Source organism: Pyxicephalus adspersus, chromosome Z, assembly GCF_032062135.1.
Source record: "Pyxicephalus adspersus chromosome Z, UCB_Pads_2.0, whole genome shotgun sequence".
NCBI classification, from domain to species: domain Eukaryota; kingdom Metazoa; phylum Chordata; class Amphibia; order Anura; family Pyxicephalidae; genus Pyxicephalus; species Pyxicephalus adspersus.
Window position 1 is genome coordinate 67,526,354 of NC_092871.1, and position 15,481 is coordinate 67,541,834.

A 15,481-nucleotide genomic window follows, 5' to 3' on the forward strand; every position below is an offset into this window, starting at 1 on the left:
GTGGTAATTCCAGGTACAGTGGGAAACGGATGTAGCAAACTTGTGACAGGATCGACGAAAAATAATTCCTATTGTGTGATGGCAGCTAAAGATAATCAGTATTATAAACAGTGTGGGAACGTGTCCCATTCCACTTAGATTAATGTTTTATTTAGCCATCCCTTTTGACTTTGGATCTAAAAATGTTTTTTGTTTCTAAAAAAAAAATTTTTGTTTTCCTGTTCTAGAATTCTAGGAGATTTTTTCTTTACCTAAATATGGTCTGCTGCTGTGAATGTGGCCATATATCAAAATGAGTAAGGCTGGGTCTACATGAACGATTTTAAAAACGCATATAAACGTTCCTACCACGTTTATATGTGTTTTTTTGCACTTTTACAAGCGTTTTAAAACGCTAAAAAACTTTTTTAAACGCCTATGACGCATTTTACCGTGAATTGCCGCGATTTTACATAAGCGTTTATAAAATTTTTACTTTGAACCCTTTCAGGGAATGAGTACAGGGGTACATAAAACCCCTTACTCATTGCCTGAAAGGGTTAAAATGTGTAAAGAAATTGGACAAGGCTTTAATGGTAAATGATTTTATTAAATGTGTGTGTTTGTGTAATTAAACTTTTTTTTTTTTTACAGGTTATCTCAATGACAGGATGATTTCCAGGGCTGCAATGAGCACAGCCCTGGGACTCCTCCTGACAGTGAGGGATCGCAGGGCACTAGGGGTTAAATGAGGACAAGCCTCTCCATTCACCCCTAGTGCTCTGTGATTGGCTGAGAAATAAGAAACCCTGATGACAGCTCAAGCATCATTAGGATTTCCCTATCCTTAGCCAATCAGGGAGCAGAGCAGTCAGCGGAGCTCTGCTATGCTGACAGCTCTCCTCCCCTGATTAATCCCACAGCCCTAGAGGAGCTGTGACATGTTCTATATCTGTAATACATCTCCTCCAGGACTGCGCGGGAGTGATCAGGGAAACGGAAAGCATTTTTTTTTACACATTTTAACCCTTTCAGGGAATGATTAAGGGGTTTTATGCACCCCTGTACTCATTCCCCAGGATGGGGTGGTGGAGATCTGGGAGTCTCCTTATTAAAGGGGGCTTCCAGATTCCAAAGTCCTGCTAAAAACGTTTATAAAAGCCCCCATTGTTTTCAATGGAAGCTTTCATAAAAGCTTAAAAACGCTTGAAAAAGCCTCCATTGAGTTCAATGGAAGTGTTTTCAAGCATTTTCATGCGTTTTCCTGTGTTTATCCAGCGTTTTAATTTTTTAAACGTTGCAGGCAACGTTTAAGATAACGCTCAAAAACGTGCCTGAAGGAAACGTCCTGGTGTAGATTAGCCCATTGGAATGCATGGGGACTTCAAACATGGGCTTTAAAAGCCTCAGGTTAAACGCTGGGGAAACAGTCCGTGTAGACTAAGCCTAAGAGAAAAGTGTGCAATGTGTTTCAATTGTAGTTTTGCTAAGTGGAAACTTGACACATTTACACACTCTCAGATGTGTTTTAAAATACTCATTATTTTTAGAGAAGACTTTTTTTAAATTGTTAAATAGGTAGGTTGCAATATGTCTGCCATTGTGTAACTGCATAATTGAAACATTTCAGTCAATACTAGAAGAGAGAAAGAAAGACAAGAGAACTCCCTAAATGTTTTCATTTTTTCTTCTTTTTTTTTTTTGCCTTTTTTATTGTAACAGCTGCTGCTTTTACATGGAACTTTCTCCCTTCTGGCTGCATGTGAATAATATATAATGTCACATGACCTACTATCCTATGTACTGTACTTGCTTTAACGGATATTAAATGCATTTTGTGAAGTGGCACTTTTTTTGTAAGCTTGAAGTTTAATTTACTGAGATATAGTTATTTACAATACCGAAGGGTTACTTTTATTACTTAAGTATAGATACACACTGGAACTTGTGCAAACATGCTTGGAAAGGCTGGCAGCCATTTCAGCTACACAAACACAGGAGGCTGAGACCTCCCTGTGCAAACACTGCAGGAACACCTGTATGAGGTAAAACACACAAGGACACAGGTCAGCATTACCAAATCCTGGTCTGAATATCTGTTGTGCATGTTCCATGGTCCGTGTCTTACTAAATAAGGAAGCCACGATCAACCACTTGCAACAAAATGAAATACTAACCATCCAGCATTAGAGTGAGAAAGAGTTAGAACCTATGTTAGGATTTTTTTCATCTGTATCCCTGTCTACCTCCCATTTCTTATCACTGTGACACCAGGGATCTGCAAATGATATGGCCTGGAATAGGAGAAAGGTTCAGACTGCAATGAAATTCTAATCTACGCACTAATCCTTCCAGAAATGAAAAAGACATGTGTGTGTGTGTGTGTGTATATATGTGTATATATATATATATATATATATTGAAGGTAAACGCAGCCCAATTGCTTTCAACAAAAATCTGCAGTGTGAAAGCAGTGTGTTTAGGATGCTTCAGAGACTGGTTTGGGTGCTTGATGCGTGCCCAGATGAAGTTGGGTAGACTATAGGCCTTCAGTTCTTCTTTAGAGGTTCTATTGTGTATTCTCTAGATTGCACACAAATTCTGCCAGTGTTGACACCTTGCTTGTATTGACCAGCACATGTCAGATGTGTGTCATGGTAAGCCCAGATGTGTGTGATTCATGTGCAGATGGTGTGTGCTACGTGTGTCCTCTGCACCGTCCTTTCTACTTGAACAGATTCCTCATAATTAAAAAATGATTTCTGCTTGGTAAAAATGAATTTGGACTCAAAGTATTTAATAGTGAATATAAAACGGATACAAACGCCTCATCCACATTTTATATTGAAAATTTGCAGTCAACCTTTGCAGGTTGAGACTCCATTATTAATGTTTATTAAGGTTTTGGTTATCTACATCATTTTAATACGTACAGCCACATCGAGCAAGTGTCTGTAATGCTTTTTCACACATCTTTGTAATAAGCTGTACAGAATGCTGCTTGTATAGGAATATTTTTTTGTCACCTGGAAATGGCTTTAGGCATACATAGGTTTCTAGAAATATGTGAACACTTCTTACATACATCCTACCATCCAAGTTCGTTTCTGTGCCCAGCCTGATCTTTTAGCTAGATGATATTTTCCCCGATATTTGTTTGCTTGTCATGTTTATGGCAATTGGTTAGTGGTGGTTTAGCATGGGTTAGTTTGCAGAGGTAATATACAGCTGTGTAAAAAAAATTTAATAAAATGCCCCCCCCCCCCTTTCCTGTAACCGTAAGAGGTTCTGACCTAGCAACACACTGAAACCCTAAAGGTTGTCATGGTTTCATTGATCCTTTATGGTACTGAGAGGTATAAACAAGGTATGAGGAAGTGCCGTTTCTGATGTATATAGGCCGAGGGCAACTCCTGGTGTTAAAGTGTTTGTTTTGCTCTTAGAATACGAATCGGTGATTCTACGTCTATATCCAGGTAATCATTTTATACATAAACCATCCACATCCGTCTCTGCTACAGAGGTGCCATTCTTTCTGCTGGATTTGTAAGCACATTTACATTAATTTGTTTTTGGATTGCTGAAGCAAGTTGAAAGTATTCCAGGAAGGGGGGGGGGGCATATATATTGGAAATGCAGAAATGGGGAATAGATACAAAATGCCAGGCACGTGGATTTGCATATTTGAAAACTGATCATCAGATCCTAATAATGCAACATCAAAAGATTGTCTAGTTCATTGAAGGAGTTTGAGAAAGTCAAAGCCAAATTTCAGCTTTTATTATGGAACACATCAGCCCCTACAGAACAGGAGTGCCATTGCTGTACATAGATATAATATTCCATTGACAGCTGTGATAACAGGTTACTGCTTGTTCCATTGTGAAATATTACAATTTCTTCCTGATACAAGACTGGCATTATATGATATTTGCAACACATTGCCTTACTTGCCTGCCTTACTTTCCTAGCTGGATAGATTGATGGCGAACCCTGGGCCCAAACATGTCCCCAGTTGTTTTCAATGGACATCTGCAATCTGCGTGCTCATGCTGGGCCTGCATGGAGATAGTATGTTCTCCCTGGGCCCACATAGAGTTTGAATGTTGGGCCTACAGTTATTTTTGGACAGAGACAACTTTTTTATCTTTGTAAAGATATGGCTATCTTTACATAGGAGGGCCTAGGTGGAAGATAGCTAACCTGCCGGCAGGAGGAAATCCACACAAGACCAGAGACAACATACAAGCTTCATATACAGTTAGGTCTATAAATATTTGGACAGAGACAACTTTTTTTCTAATGTTGGTTCTTTGCATGAAAGTAAATACAGAGGGTGCACTGCAAGGTGCAAGCCACTCATATGCCTCAAGAATAGAAAGGCTAGATTGGACTTTGCTCAAAAACGTCCAAAAAAAGCCAGCACAGTTCTGGAATAACATTCTTTGGACAGATGAAACCAAAATCAACCTTTACCAGAATGATGTCAAGAAAAAAGTATGGAGAAGGCGTTGAACAGCTCATGATTCAAAGCATAACCCATCATCTGTGTAATATGGCGGAGGCAGTGTGATGGCTTGGGCATGCATGGCTGCCAGTGGCACTGGGACACTAGTGTTTATCGATAATATGACACAGGACAGAAGCAACCGAATAAATTCTGAGGTGTTCAGAGACATACTGTCTGCTCAAATCCAGCTAAACGCAGTCATATTGATTGGGAGGCGTTTCATAATACAGATGGACAATGACCCAAAACAAACAGCCAAAGCAAACCAGGAGTTTTAATAAAGCAAAGAAGTGGAATATTCTTAAATGGCCAAGTCAGTCACCTGATCTGAACCCAATTGAGCATGCATTTCACTTGTTGAAGACTAAACTTTGGACAGAAAGGCCCACTAACAAAGAGCAACTGAAAGTCGCTGCAGTAAAGGCCTGGTAGAGCATTAAAAAGGAGGAAACCCAGCATCTGGTGACATCCATGAGTTCAAGACTACAGGCTGTCATTGCCAGCAAAGGGTTTTCAACCAAGTATTAAAAATGAACATTTTATTTTCAGCTTTTTAATGTGTCTAATTACTTTTGAGCCCCTGAAATGAAGTGATTGTGTTAAAGAATAGCTTTAGTTACTCACATTTTTTGTAATCTTTTTGTTCAACCCACTGAATTAAAGCTGAAAGTCTGCAGTTCAACTGCATCTGAGTTGTTTTATTTAAAATTAATTGTGGTAATGTACAGAATCAAAATTAGAAAAAAAGTGGCTCTGTCCAAATATTTATAGACCTAACTGTATATGAAGCTTGTATGTTGTCTCTGGTCTTGTGTGGATTTCCTCCTGCCGGCAGGTTAGCTATCTTCCACCTAGGCCCTCCTATGTAAAGATAGCCATATGCTCATTTTTGATCAATTGAAAAAAAAACATTAAAGCAATAAAAATGTTCTCCATAACTCTATATGAAATAAATGAAAATAGTCTATTTTCTTAGATTTTCTGTTTTCATTTCACTTCACTTCCATTGCTGATGGCATTTCATCGAGCTTCTTGGATTCTTAATAAATTTCAAGTTTATCATGGTTTAAAAAAAAAATAAATAAAAAGGCCAGTGGGGTTGCCCAGGACAAAATAGAATGCTATCTGCAGATACATTTCACGAACAAGGAGTTGTCTAGGATGATCTCCTTCATATAGCAGCTGTCTGCCATTCCTCATTTTCGCCCTGGAGACTGGCGCACGTTTTTCCAATGTGTCCCGGAGCACGGCCACGTGAATAGATGCTCTCAAGATCAGCAAGCAGTGTGTTCTTTCTTCCTCCCTGCATTCTCTCCATCCTTTGTTGGCAACAATAAAAGCTGAATGCAGGTATATATGGTTGTCTCTGTCTCTGTGTAAATACAAAGCACATGTCTCTCGAGCTCTGCATCTATCATTAAAGGGTATTTGTCAGCAGTGCAGGGACAAGGTCCATTAGTGCTGAAGGCAAAAATTGCCAAAATACACCTCCTACAATGAGCTGAAAACAGCTCTGACAGTATAGATTGCAGATCCTGCCTTCTTGTGACATCCTTCCTGTTGAAGCACTCAAGGAGGCTGCCTTATTTGCCTACTCCTTATCTTGACCCTTTCTGTCAGGATGGTTTCTTTCACACCAAGACAAAGCTTCCATCCAGCTCCTTGAAATATTCCCTCTTGCTGGGGTGGGACAGAGCTTTGCAGCATTCTCTAAGATTTCATGTCCCAGGTCTAATACTATTTTCAGGTGTCAGGTGGCCACCATTCTACCAGGTGGCCTTTTAACCACTCATTTTAACCTGATTCTACTATGCTAGTTCTACATGCTCTATGATCAATGCTCCCATCACTGGTTTCTTCTGCAGAACAGTGGGATTGGCACATAGTTAAGGTTACATCCCATGGTCCTGTCAGCCTCACCCTTTTCCTAAGATAACAACATATTTTAGAGGACCCAGATGGGAAACTTGATACCTCTAATAACATGTCGTCTTGTTTCCCACTTTCTTTTCTGCAAATGCATTGCTACAATTCAATTTTTTTTAATACCTTCTAATTCACCAACCTAGCAAAATTATTCAGATCAGTAAAAAAAAAAAAAAAAAGTTTATTCATCACTTCCACCAGGTGATCAGTATTTATGGAGGGCAGTCAGTATTGATAGTCTAAGTAATTTGATAGGTTTTCTTTAAATACCAGAAAAAAAGGTTGTTGCTGCAGACTGCTGCTTTTGTTTGTGTGTCAAGGCCTCTTGTGTTGAGCGTGAATTCAGCATCACATGACCGGGAATACGTTTTTCATTGCAATAACTTTGACATAATAACAAATGGAAAGAACAGGGCTGGGTTAATTTTACTAACATGCTAATGAGATGTCTGCAGAGGGTTTTCATTTGGCACGATGAGCGGTGTGCGACTCCTGTAATTGTTTCCATGAGAATCAAGAGCATAAATATTACTGCAAAATTAGACTTCTCTTAGAATTCTGTTTAGAGGATTTTTGAGTTTAGAGGATTCTGCTTTATGTGCAGCATCAGCAATTATTTGTTTATCAAAGTAAGGATGAATAAGCCCTTACTAAAGTGGCCAATGACCTCATCAGAGCTAAGTCTCAAGGCAACTTTTCCCTGCTCCTTCTTGATCTTTCCTCTGCTTTTGACACTGTTGACCACCCCCTTCTAATACAAATCATGCGCTCCATTGGTATCAGTGACACTGCTCTCTCTTGGTTTGCTTTCTATCTGTCTGACCGCTCCTTTCAAGTTTTTTTCGATGGTAATTCCTCCTCGCCCATTTTCCTCCCTGTTGGTGTTCCCCAAGGGTCAGTCCTTGGACCGGTTCTCTTTTCTCTGTACACCTCCTCTCTCAGTAGTCTTATATCCTCCTTTGGCTTATAGTACCATCTGTATTCTGATGACACTCAAATCTATCTGTCCACCCCTGACCTGTCTCCCTCAGTCCTAGATAAGGTCTCATGTTGCCTGTCAGCCATCTCATCATGGATGTCTGACCGATTCCTGAAACTCAACCTGGATAAAACAGAACTCATCATCACCCCCCCCCCTCCCCTCAAATTCCAAATATCCCCTGACATATATCTAACTGTTAACAACACTGTTATTCGGCCCCTCCCTCAGGCACGTTGTCTTGTCACGTTTGACACTGCCCTCTCATTTACCTCCATATTCAGAACATATCCAGGTCCTGTCACTTTCATCTACGCAACATCTCCAAAATCCGCCCCTACCTGTCCTGAGACCACCAAACTCCTTGTACATGCTCTTATCATCTCTCCTCTGGACTACTGTAATCTTCTCCTCTCTGGTATTCCACTAACCTGACTCTCTCCACAATCTATTATGAATGCTGCAGCCAAATGCTGCTTCTGTCTTTTGATACTGTCACTACTTCCCACCACTACATATCTCCCATCGTATTGTGTGTAAATTCCCCCACCTACTAGATTGTAAGCTCTTCGGGGCAGGGTCCTCTTCTGAATTTCTGATTGTAGACGCATGCACTTTAGCACTATTGAAAGATTGTTCTGCATGACCCACAATGGAATTTTGGAGTTCTTTGCTGAATTTGCCGGTACATCCAGTCATGTAAAATTTAGTAATCATATGAAACCAATAATATTGTTTTTAAATAATTTTGCTACCCTTGTTAAATCTCTTTCCAGTCACATAGGCATTCACAGCTTTCTTTCTGAGTACATTATCAAGCTCCCTTGATCTTGGTCCTGATGAAACCGTTTTTGAGAATAGTAGAGAGACAATCAGACCCTCGTTTTCTGAAGTTTAAATAAGACCGGTTTCTGTTTCTAAAATGGAACATCCTATTTTAATTTCAAATGTGAAAAAGGAATTATTAGGAAGTTTTTAGTCATCCTAAGGAACTGTGCATATGATTTTTGGGCATGTTTTGGCATATGTATCTTGCTTTCAGATGCACACTACCTGAACATTTTTTAAGCTGCTCCTGAGATCACTGACATGTGTATTTGATGTGTATCTGATTTTCTTCTAACTTGAGTTTTTATTGACTTGTATGTTGTACGCCTGTAATTTTCAGACATCTATTTCTAGATATTACACCAAAGTGTTAAATGCCTCCAATCATTGCCAGCTGCCAATAACTCAGCTCTTTCACCTGCAACTAAAAGATGAGGCTTTGCTGTTGAAAGTTCCCCATCTCCAGGAGACACAAGACAGATGCTTGCTGTATAAAGGCCTTATTTATTGGATTGCCTCTTGTGCCTGCTTGGCTACTACAGGCATGGGTGGAAAAAGGGTGTCTAGAGCAGATTCTTTGTGGCTGCCTGAAATGATGCAGTAATATTTACATTTAAATCATAAATATATCTGTTGGAGTTCCTAAGTGTGTGGTCCCCATTTCTTGTGGTGGTGTCATTTTTGACTAACAAGAATTTTTTTTTTTTTTACCCTCTGGTTGCTGGAATCGCTTGATTTGAACACTAATTTCCATATTAATATTAATACGTGTGTGTAATCTAGATTATGGTCAGATGAGAGGCATACAGAAGACTGAAAAGCTTACAAATAGTTAAAAATTCTTTTGTTGGAAACAGGCATTCATGAGATTTAGGCTATTACACACACGTGTAATATTTGTCGTTGGAAAGGATCTTTTACAATCCCTTCCAATGACAAACGACTGCACAATGCATGAGCGATTGCTGTACATACAGCACCGTTCTGCTCTATGCATAGGGGAGGGGGGAAAACCATGGAGCGGCACCCTGCTGTGCCCTCTCCCCTTCTCTTGCATTACAATCGCTTATCGTCTGTGGATCCATCAGGGCGGTCATTCAGTCAATTAAGCCAATTATCAGACGAGAACCAATACACGTGTGCACGTGAGTGCCTCTTGTATTTGACTGTGTGTCTCCGCTTTTAATATATTTAAAATGTGTTTAGGTACATTGGCAAGTACTGAAGAACTGTTTGGAGCATCCCAGCTCATCCAGTTTAAGGTACAAAATAAAAATTACAATGAATTAAGTACACAAATCCTTCTAGATCTGGACAAAGAAGGAATGAGCCTTGTGAAATCAAATGAATTAACATCTAAAGACACATATAGTCCCAACAGCTCAGAGTAAATCAAGTAACATATTTCATATTTTCTTGTAACATAATGTTAAATCAGAAAATTACCTGATCAAAAAAGAAATCCATACATCTGTAAAATGAACATCTTTACATACAATCACATAAACATATATTCATTTATAAATAATAATATAGAAGTCCAAATCTCAGTTTATTCCAAATGGGTGTAGTGATGTACTAGAATGCACAATTCTTGTGGGTCAGTAATTTGTCTTCTTCCCCCTTGTCTCCAGAGATACCATCCAAGACAATGAAATGTAAATTAGTCCCCTTTTTCTGTTATTGTGCATTGTAATTTCTCATTGTAATGTTGACACTGTTCTGTGAACCTGGTAAACAGTGATAACAATTGTTCAGTATGTGTGTACCTAAATGGGCTGGAAGCAACACACAGTTGTAGCTCACTCCACCTCATTGTGTATGGTATTGTCCCCAGAAATGTTAAGAAGCTGTAAGTGAGTGGTGGTCCCCTGTATTGTGACCCACATTTTCAGTAACTATATGTGTGTATATATATATATATATGCAAAAACACTACTGTTTTGTAATCTTATGTATTTTAATGGAAGCTTACTGCATTTTTTTATTTGCTGTAGCTGCCAACATGTTTCAAATTTGTATTTGCAGAAAGGATTTTCATCCATATCCCTCCTGATTTCATAAAGGCAACCCGTTCCATTGAATAAGCTTTCTTGGCAAAACTGACTACTTTTTTAGCTGTATTTAGAAGTATAATTTAGAATGTTTAAACAACTTTTCTTGACCTTTTTTATGTGGGCGAACATTTAAAAATAACTTTTAAGTCTTACGCAACTCTCTATATAATCACTACATACCAGAGCTCACAGTACCTTAGCATTGTGGTCAGTGGGAAGAATGCCTTTTACATTGCTCGACAATGGGAAGAATGTCACCCCTACAGATCGCCAACAAAAACTGCTGTGACTTAAACTGACATGAGAGTCACAAGTTGCTCATTGCGCAAGGAACCCCCAGCAACCTCTGGAGGAACCCTGGTTGAGAAACCCTGGTTAAAAATGATGCTCTGCTTCATGCTACACCACTAGGACTGATTTTTTTATTATCAACCTTCCACTTGGGCCTCAGTCTTTGTGATGAACAAAGTTGACCTGGCAGGGATTTTTTTTCCTGCAAAATAATATGGTTTCATTTATTGGACTTGAGACTTTTAGCCTGCCATGGCTGTGCTATAGATTGGCCAGAACTTCCAACTGTGGCCTGGATAGCAGTAAAGACCCAGCAGAAGAAACACCCTGTCTTAGGGCTCAAGACACCAAATGCTGATGCTTAAGTTTAAATAGAAAAAGCAGTTTAGTGGAAATGAAATGGTAAAAGTCAGTATTTGACAGGTAAAGGCTGTGTGTGACCTGCAAAACACCTTAATAGGACATCGAGCATGCAAATGCAGGTCAAACACAGCCTCTAACCTGCCATGTGTACTGCTCAAATGTCAGTGGGATTTTGCTGATCTGTTTGACTAGTATTTGACATGTTTGACATCCAAAAGCATTGTAAATGCAGATCAATATCTCCTGTCAACATGAGCCCTTGGTATACCCAATACAAGTCATCGTTGGCTTGCTCTTGCTGTTTTTTGTTGACATGCAGATATATAATCTATAGCAATTTATGCAGCAGTTTTTTAATATTATTATATATATATTTATATAAATGTTATTTTTGTGTGTTTTTCAGCCAGTCAGATTTGTAGAAGTATAGACTGCCCTCTGCAAAAGAGAGAAGTCTGTCCTCAAGGTTCTTCAGAATGTGGTCCCTGTATTCACGGTTACAAGGAGTCCATCAATGGCAAGTGTGTAGAAGCCAAGCAAGGTACTGTACTTAACTAATATTTTCTTGGAATGAATACTCAGTTGGCCTGTCTTTGCAACACCAACCAGATTCCCTCTGGTTTATATTTAAGCTTTGCTGTAAGGTAAGATGAAAACTTTATAGCTGAATATATTATACCAATTGTTTGCACATACTTTGAAAAAATGGAGGTTCTTTCCTACTAATTCACTTTATTATCCTTGATGTTACCTGGTATTGTGTTTCAGTTTATCCAGTTGTGCCATTTTAGATAGAGCCAGGCAGTCTTATTTACACTCTGGCTTCTTATCTGTCACAGTACTGAAACCATGAGATCTCTGCCTCACCTTTGTATATTTCAGCTCCTCCTTTATACAGAATATAAAATAAATAACAAATCCAGCAGCAAGAATATGAATGTCCCATAAAGACTGCAGCAGGTGCGCAGAGTTTATCTTTAAAACTGAACTCCAGGCAAATGCAAAATACACAAATGAATATACAGTATATAAATGTATTCCAAAATATTTGCCTTTTTTGTTCAGTCACCCTTGTAATCCAAACACTCCTAAGAAGTAGCATGGCTAAGCTGGTCATTGTGCTTTTCTCCTTTAGTCATCAGAGCACCCAGCCTGTGATTTGACAGTAATGGAGAAGAAAGCACACTTACAACAAATTCCCTCTGCTCTTTTCTTATATTGTCATGTTAAGGAAAGAAAGACTAAAAGAGAACCCTGGACATTGCTGTTCCTCTTCCATCTACTATAAGTATTGCTGTAGAGGGAAGGACACGAGACTCAAAACACATTCGTCCTAAAGCTGATAATTAACTAATGCCATCCTTTATCAAAAAAGTAACTAATGTGCTATCAATTAGCTTGTTTATCTAGTGATCCTGCCAGTTTCTCTCCCTTCCTTCATCATTCTGACCACCCAAATCTATGAAGAGTTCTGTGCTGGCTTGGTCAGTTTATGTTCTTCAGCTGGCTGATAGGAGCTTTAGAGCTCATTGCCGATCCATGTGTGCCTGTAGTCCTGCAGTCCGTGATCACTGATTTTTCTTTTTTTTTTTAAATAGTTTCATACCATGTATTTCAGTAAAATCTTGTGTTTTGATTTTAGTTTCAATTTCTTTAATAATGTTCATTTTAGTTACACACAATAAAAAAAGAAAAAAAAAGACTAGCACATGCCATACCAAAGTCCATCATCTAGTGACAAATAACAGTAGTACTATACAATATTCTAACCTCTTTAATTTATATCTATATATCTGTCCTTACCAGTTTATCTCCTCAGTTTCCTTTGTATCTTATTACCAATTTACTACTTAATATCTATCTTTTACCTATACCAGATGACATTTTCAATTAACCTTTTTTCCTCATATCCCTAAATTATCCCTCAATATTAGTGGCATCCTCCCCTCTCATAACCTCTAGATTTCCTCAATAACAAGTATCTAGAAAATTAATATAATCTCTCTATAAAAAAAAAATCCCCAGTGACTAAATGGCAGTACTAACAATCCATCCTATATCATATCAAAAATTGGTGTGATCTCTCTATAGGGGGGGGGGGATCCCATATTAAAATTAGTATGTTATCTCTATTTTGGTATTAAGGGGGGAGAGATCATCCTCATTATTTCTACCTTTAAATAACATTTTTACTTAAATAACAATTCAATCCATATTCATTCCCTTAACACACTGGAAAAAGAGGTGATCATTTCCATATTCACAGCATATTATATTTACCTTTTCATTACATTAAATACTCATTGAAAAAATTAAAACAGTAAACAAATGCCAGAATAGTAAGACAGTTATTCACAATCATCAAAACAAAATATACATTTTAATTAATAGGCCTAAATAATACTGCATATAACAAGGGCAACACAAAGACTTGGGTAACAGGAGAACAGGTTGTAAACAGTTCAAAGAGAAAAAAAAGCAAGCCTAGATGGTACCATATACCACCTCAACATGAATTTATATTTGGCTTCCACTGCAGAAGCATTGATACTATAATGTGCTGTCATGGACCAAATCTGCTTCCAGTCCTCTTGTCCGAGCGGCAAACCCAGGTCTGCCTCCCATCTGGATATAAAGGAAGGAGTAGCCATACTTGTCTGCACTAAATTGTTATGTAAAGTCGATAAGACTCCTTAGCATATGGATCATGTACACAAAGTTTACAAAGTTTAAGGACCAGTGAATTGTCCTAGCCTGGACTGAGCAAAATGCCTAATTTGGAGGTACCGAAAGAGTTTTGTAAGTATTGTGAAACACATTAAAGCATAGTATTCCAGACAAATTATTAAAATGATGAATTCTGTAGAGATCCTTCCCCACCCACCAAGCAAAACGTCTCGGTTCCTCCAGACCAGGCGGGAACATCAGGTTCCCAATAATAGGGGCTACTGGGGTATAACGAGGCAAAAGACCCCCAGTCTGTTTAATAGAGTCCCAGATTCTCAGCCTCAAACTAGGGTTAATATTATGGCCACTGTGAGCCCAGGACCCAAAGCAAGGCTTCTACAGATAGTGGTGCCACCACCATATTTTTAATAGATACCCAATAAGGATATGTTTCCGAGCATATTATGATAAAAAGGGGTTACCTGAGCAGCCCTATAGTATGAACTCAAATGTGGTACCGATAGACCTCCCAAACTCCTGGGTCGAAATAAATTATGTCTAGGGACTTGTGGACGTTTTGCCCCCCAAATAAACTCACACATGTTACGCTGTAACAATTTTAAAACATGAGTAGGTATTGCAAGTGGGAGAACTCTCGTACAGAAACTTGGGTAACCAAGATATCTTAATAGAAGCCAATATGGCCCATTTGGTATCGTTTCCAGGAGGTCAATCAAGTGTTCACTAAGTCAAGGATATTGGCAGCATACAAAGAGTGGAAGAACATACGGTGAAGTACACCAATTTTTGTAGCGGGATTTTTTAGGCCAATATCGAAAACATGTATTATAAAAATACTAAAATGTATTATTTTACTTTACAGGGTTTATTACATGTGTTTATGACTGTGATGGTTTTTAATGCACATAAAATATTTTAGGACACTATTTGTTTCAGAATCTTTTTTTTCTTCATTTCCCTTCTCTAAAAAACTGGTGCGTCTTATGGTCCAGTGCGTGCGAATGGTCCGAAAAATACGGTACATTAAAAGGCTCATTTCCAATACATGAAACCACATAAAACCATTATTATACACCATAATCTCTCCTTTCAGAGTGTCCCAGTGAGGGATGTGTTAATTCACTAGGCGTTTTGCGGAAATATCCGTTTCCTCAGGAGAGAGGAGAGAGAATCTGATGCTTGTGTTTTCAGCAACACACTCTGTTAGAATTAGTGGTGGGGAACAAACCGGTGGTCATGGCACTCAAGCTTTTATCTGCTTTAATCTGGTATCAATTTTAAATCACATCTAGTTGTTGTTATAGTTCCTTCGGTTTTAATGTTATTTCTATTTGTCAGTTTTAGATGGAACTTAAAACAAACAACAATACCGCACTGAAATCTCACAGCTGAGCCACACACTTTTACACACCAGCTCCCCTGCATGCTGCAGTCATCCCTCACAGGAACACTCTGAAAGGAGAGATTATTGTGTGTATTAAAAATGGTTTTTATGTTGTTTTATGTATTGGAAATGAGCCTTTTAATGTAAATAATATTAAAATTTGGTTAATTTCATAATACATGTTGTCGATATTGGCCTAAAAAATCCTGCTACAAAAATTGGTGTTCTTCACCGTGGGTTCTTCTTTTCTTGGTTTAATAAGAGATGTGGCCTATGTGATATATAACATATGAATAGGCGGAAATCTCCTTTTTATTTGAAGCGTACAAAGAGTCATAAGTCGGGGAAACAAAAATACCCAGATAACTAAGCCTCTTTGTTTCCCATTGAAATGGAAAGGTTTCCCTAATTGTCTTCATCACTTCAGGGAATAAAAAAATATTAGGAGCCTTACATTTTGAACTACTGACCTGAAG

At 38.5% G+C, this 15,481-nt stretch overlaps 1 protein-coding gene across 2 annotated transcripts in view; it reads left to right on the forward strand.

The window, feature by feature from the left end:
• The window catches only part of NPDC1 (neural proliferation, differentiation and control 1), an 88,677-nt gene that overhangs the window by 34,690 nt on the left and 38,506 nt on the right, over positions 1-15,481 (forward strand). For both annotated transcript variants that reach the window (XM_072431669.1, XM_072431668.1), the window contains exon 2: positions 11,340-11,474. In XM_072431669.1, the coding sequence (XP_072287770.1) occupies positions 11,340-11,474 (135 nt within the window). The remainder of the gene's footprint in view (positions 1-11,339; positions 11,475-15,481) is intronic.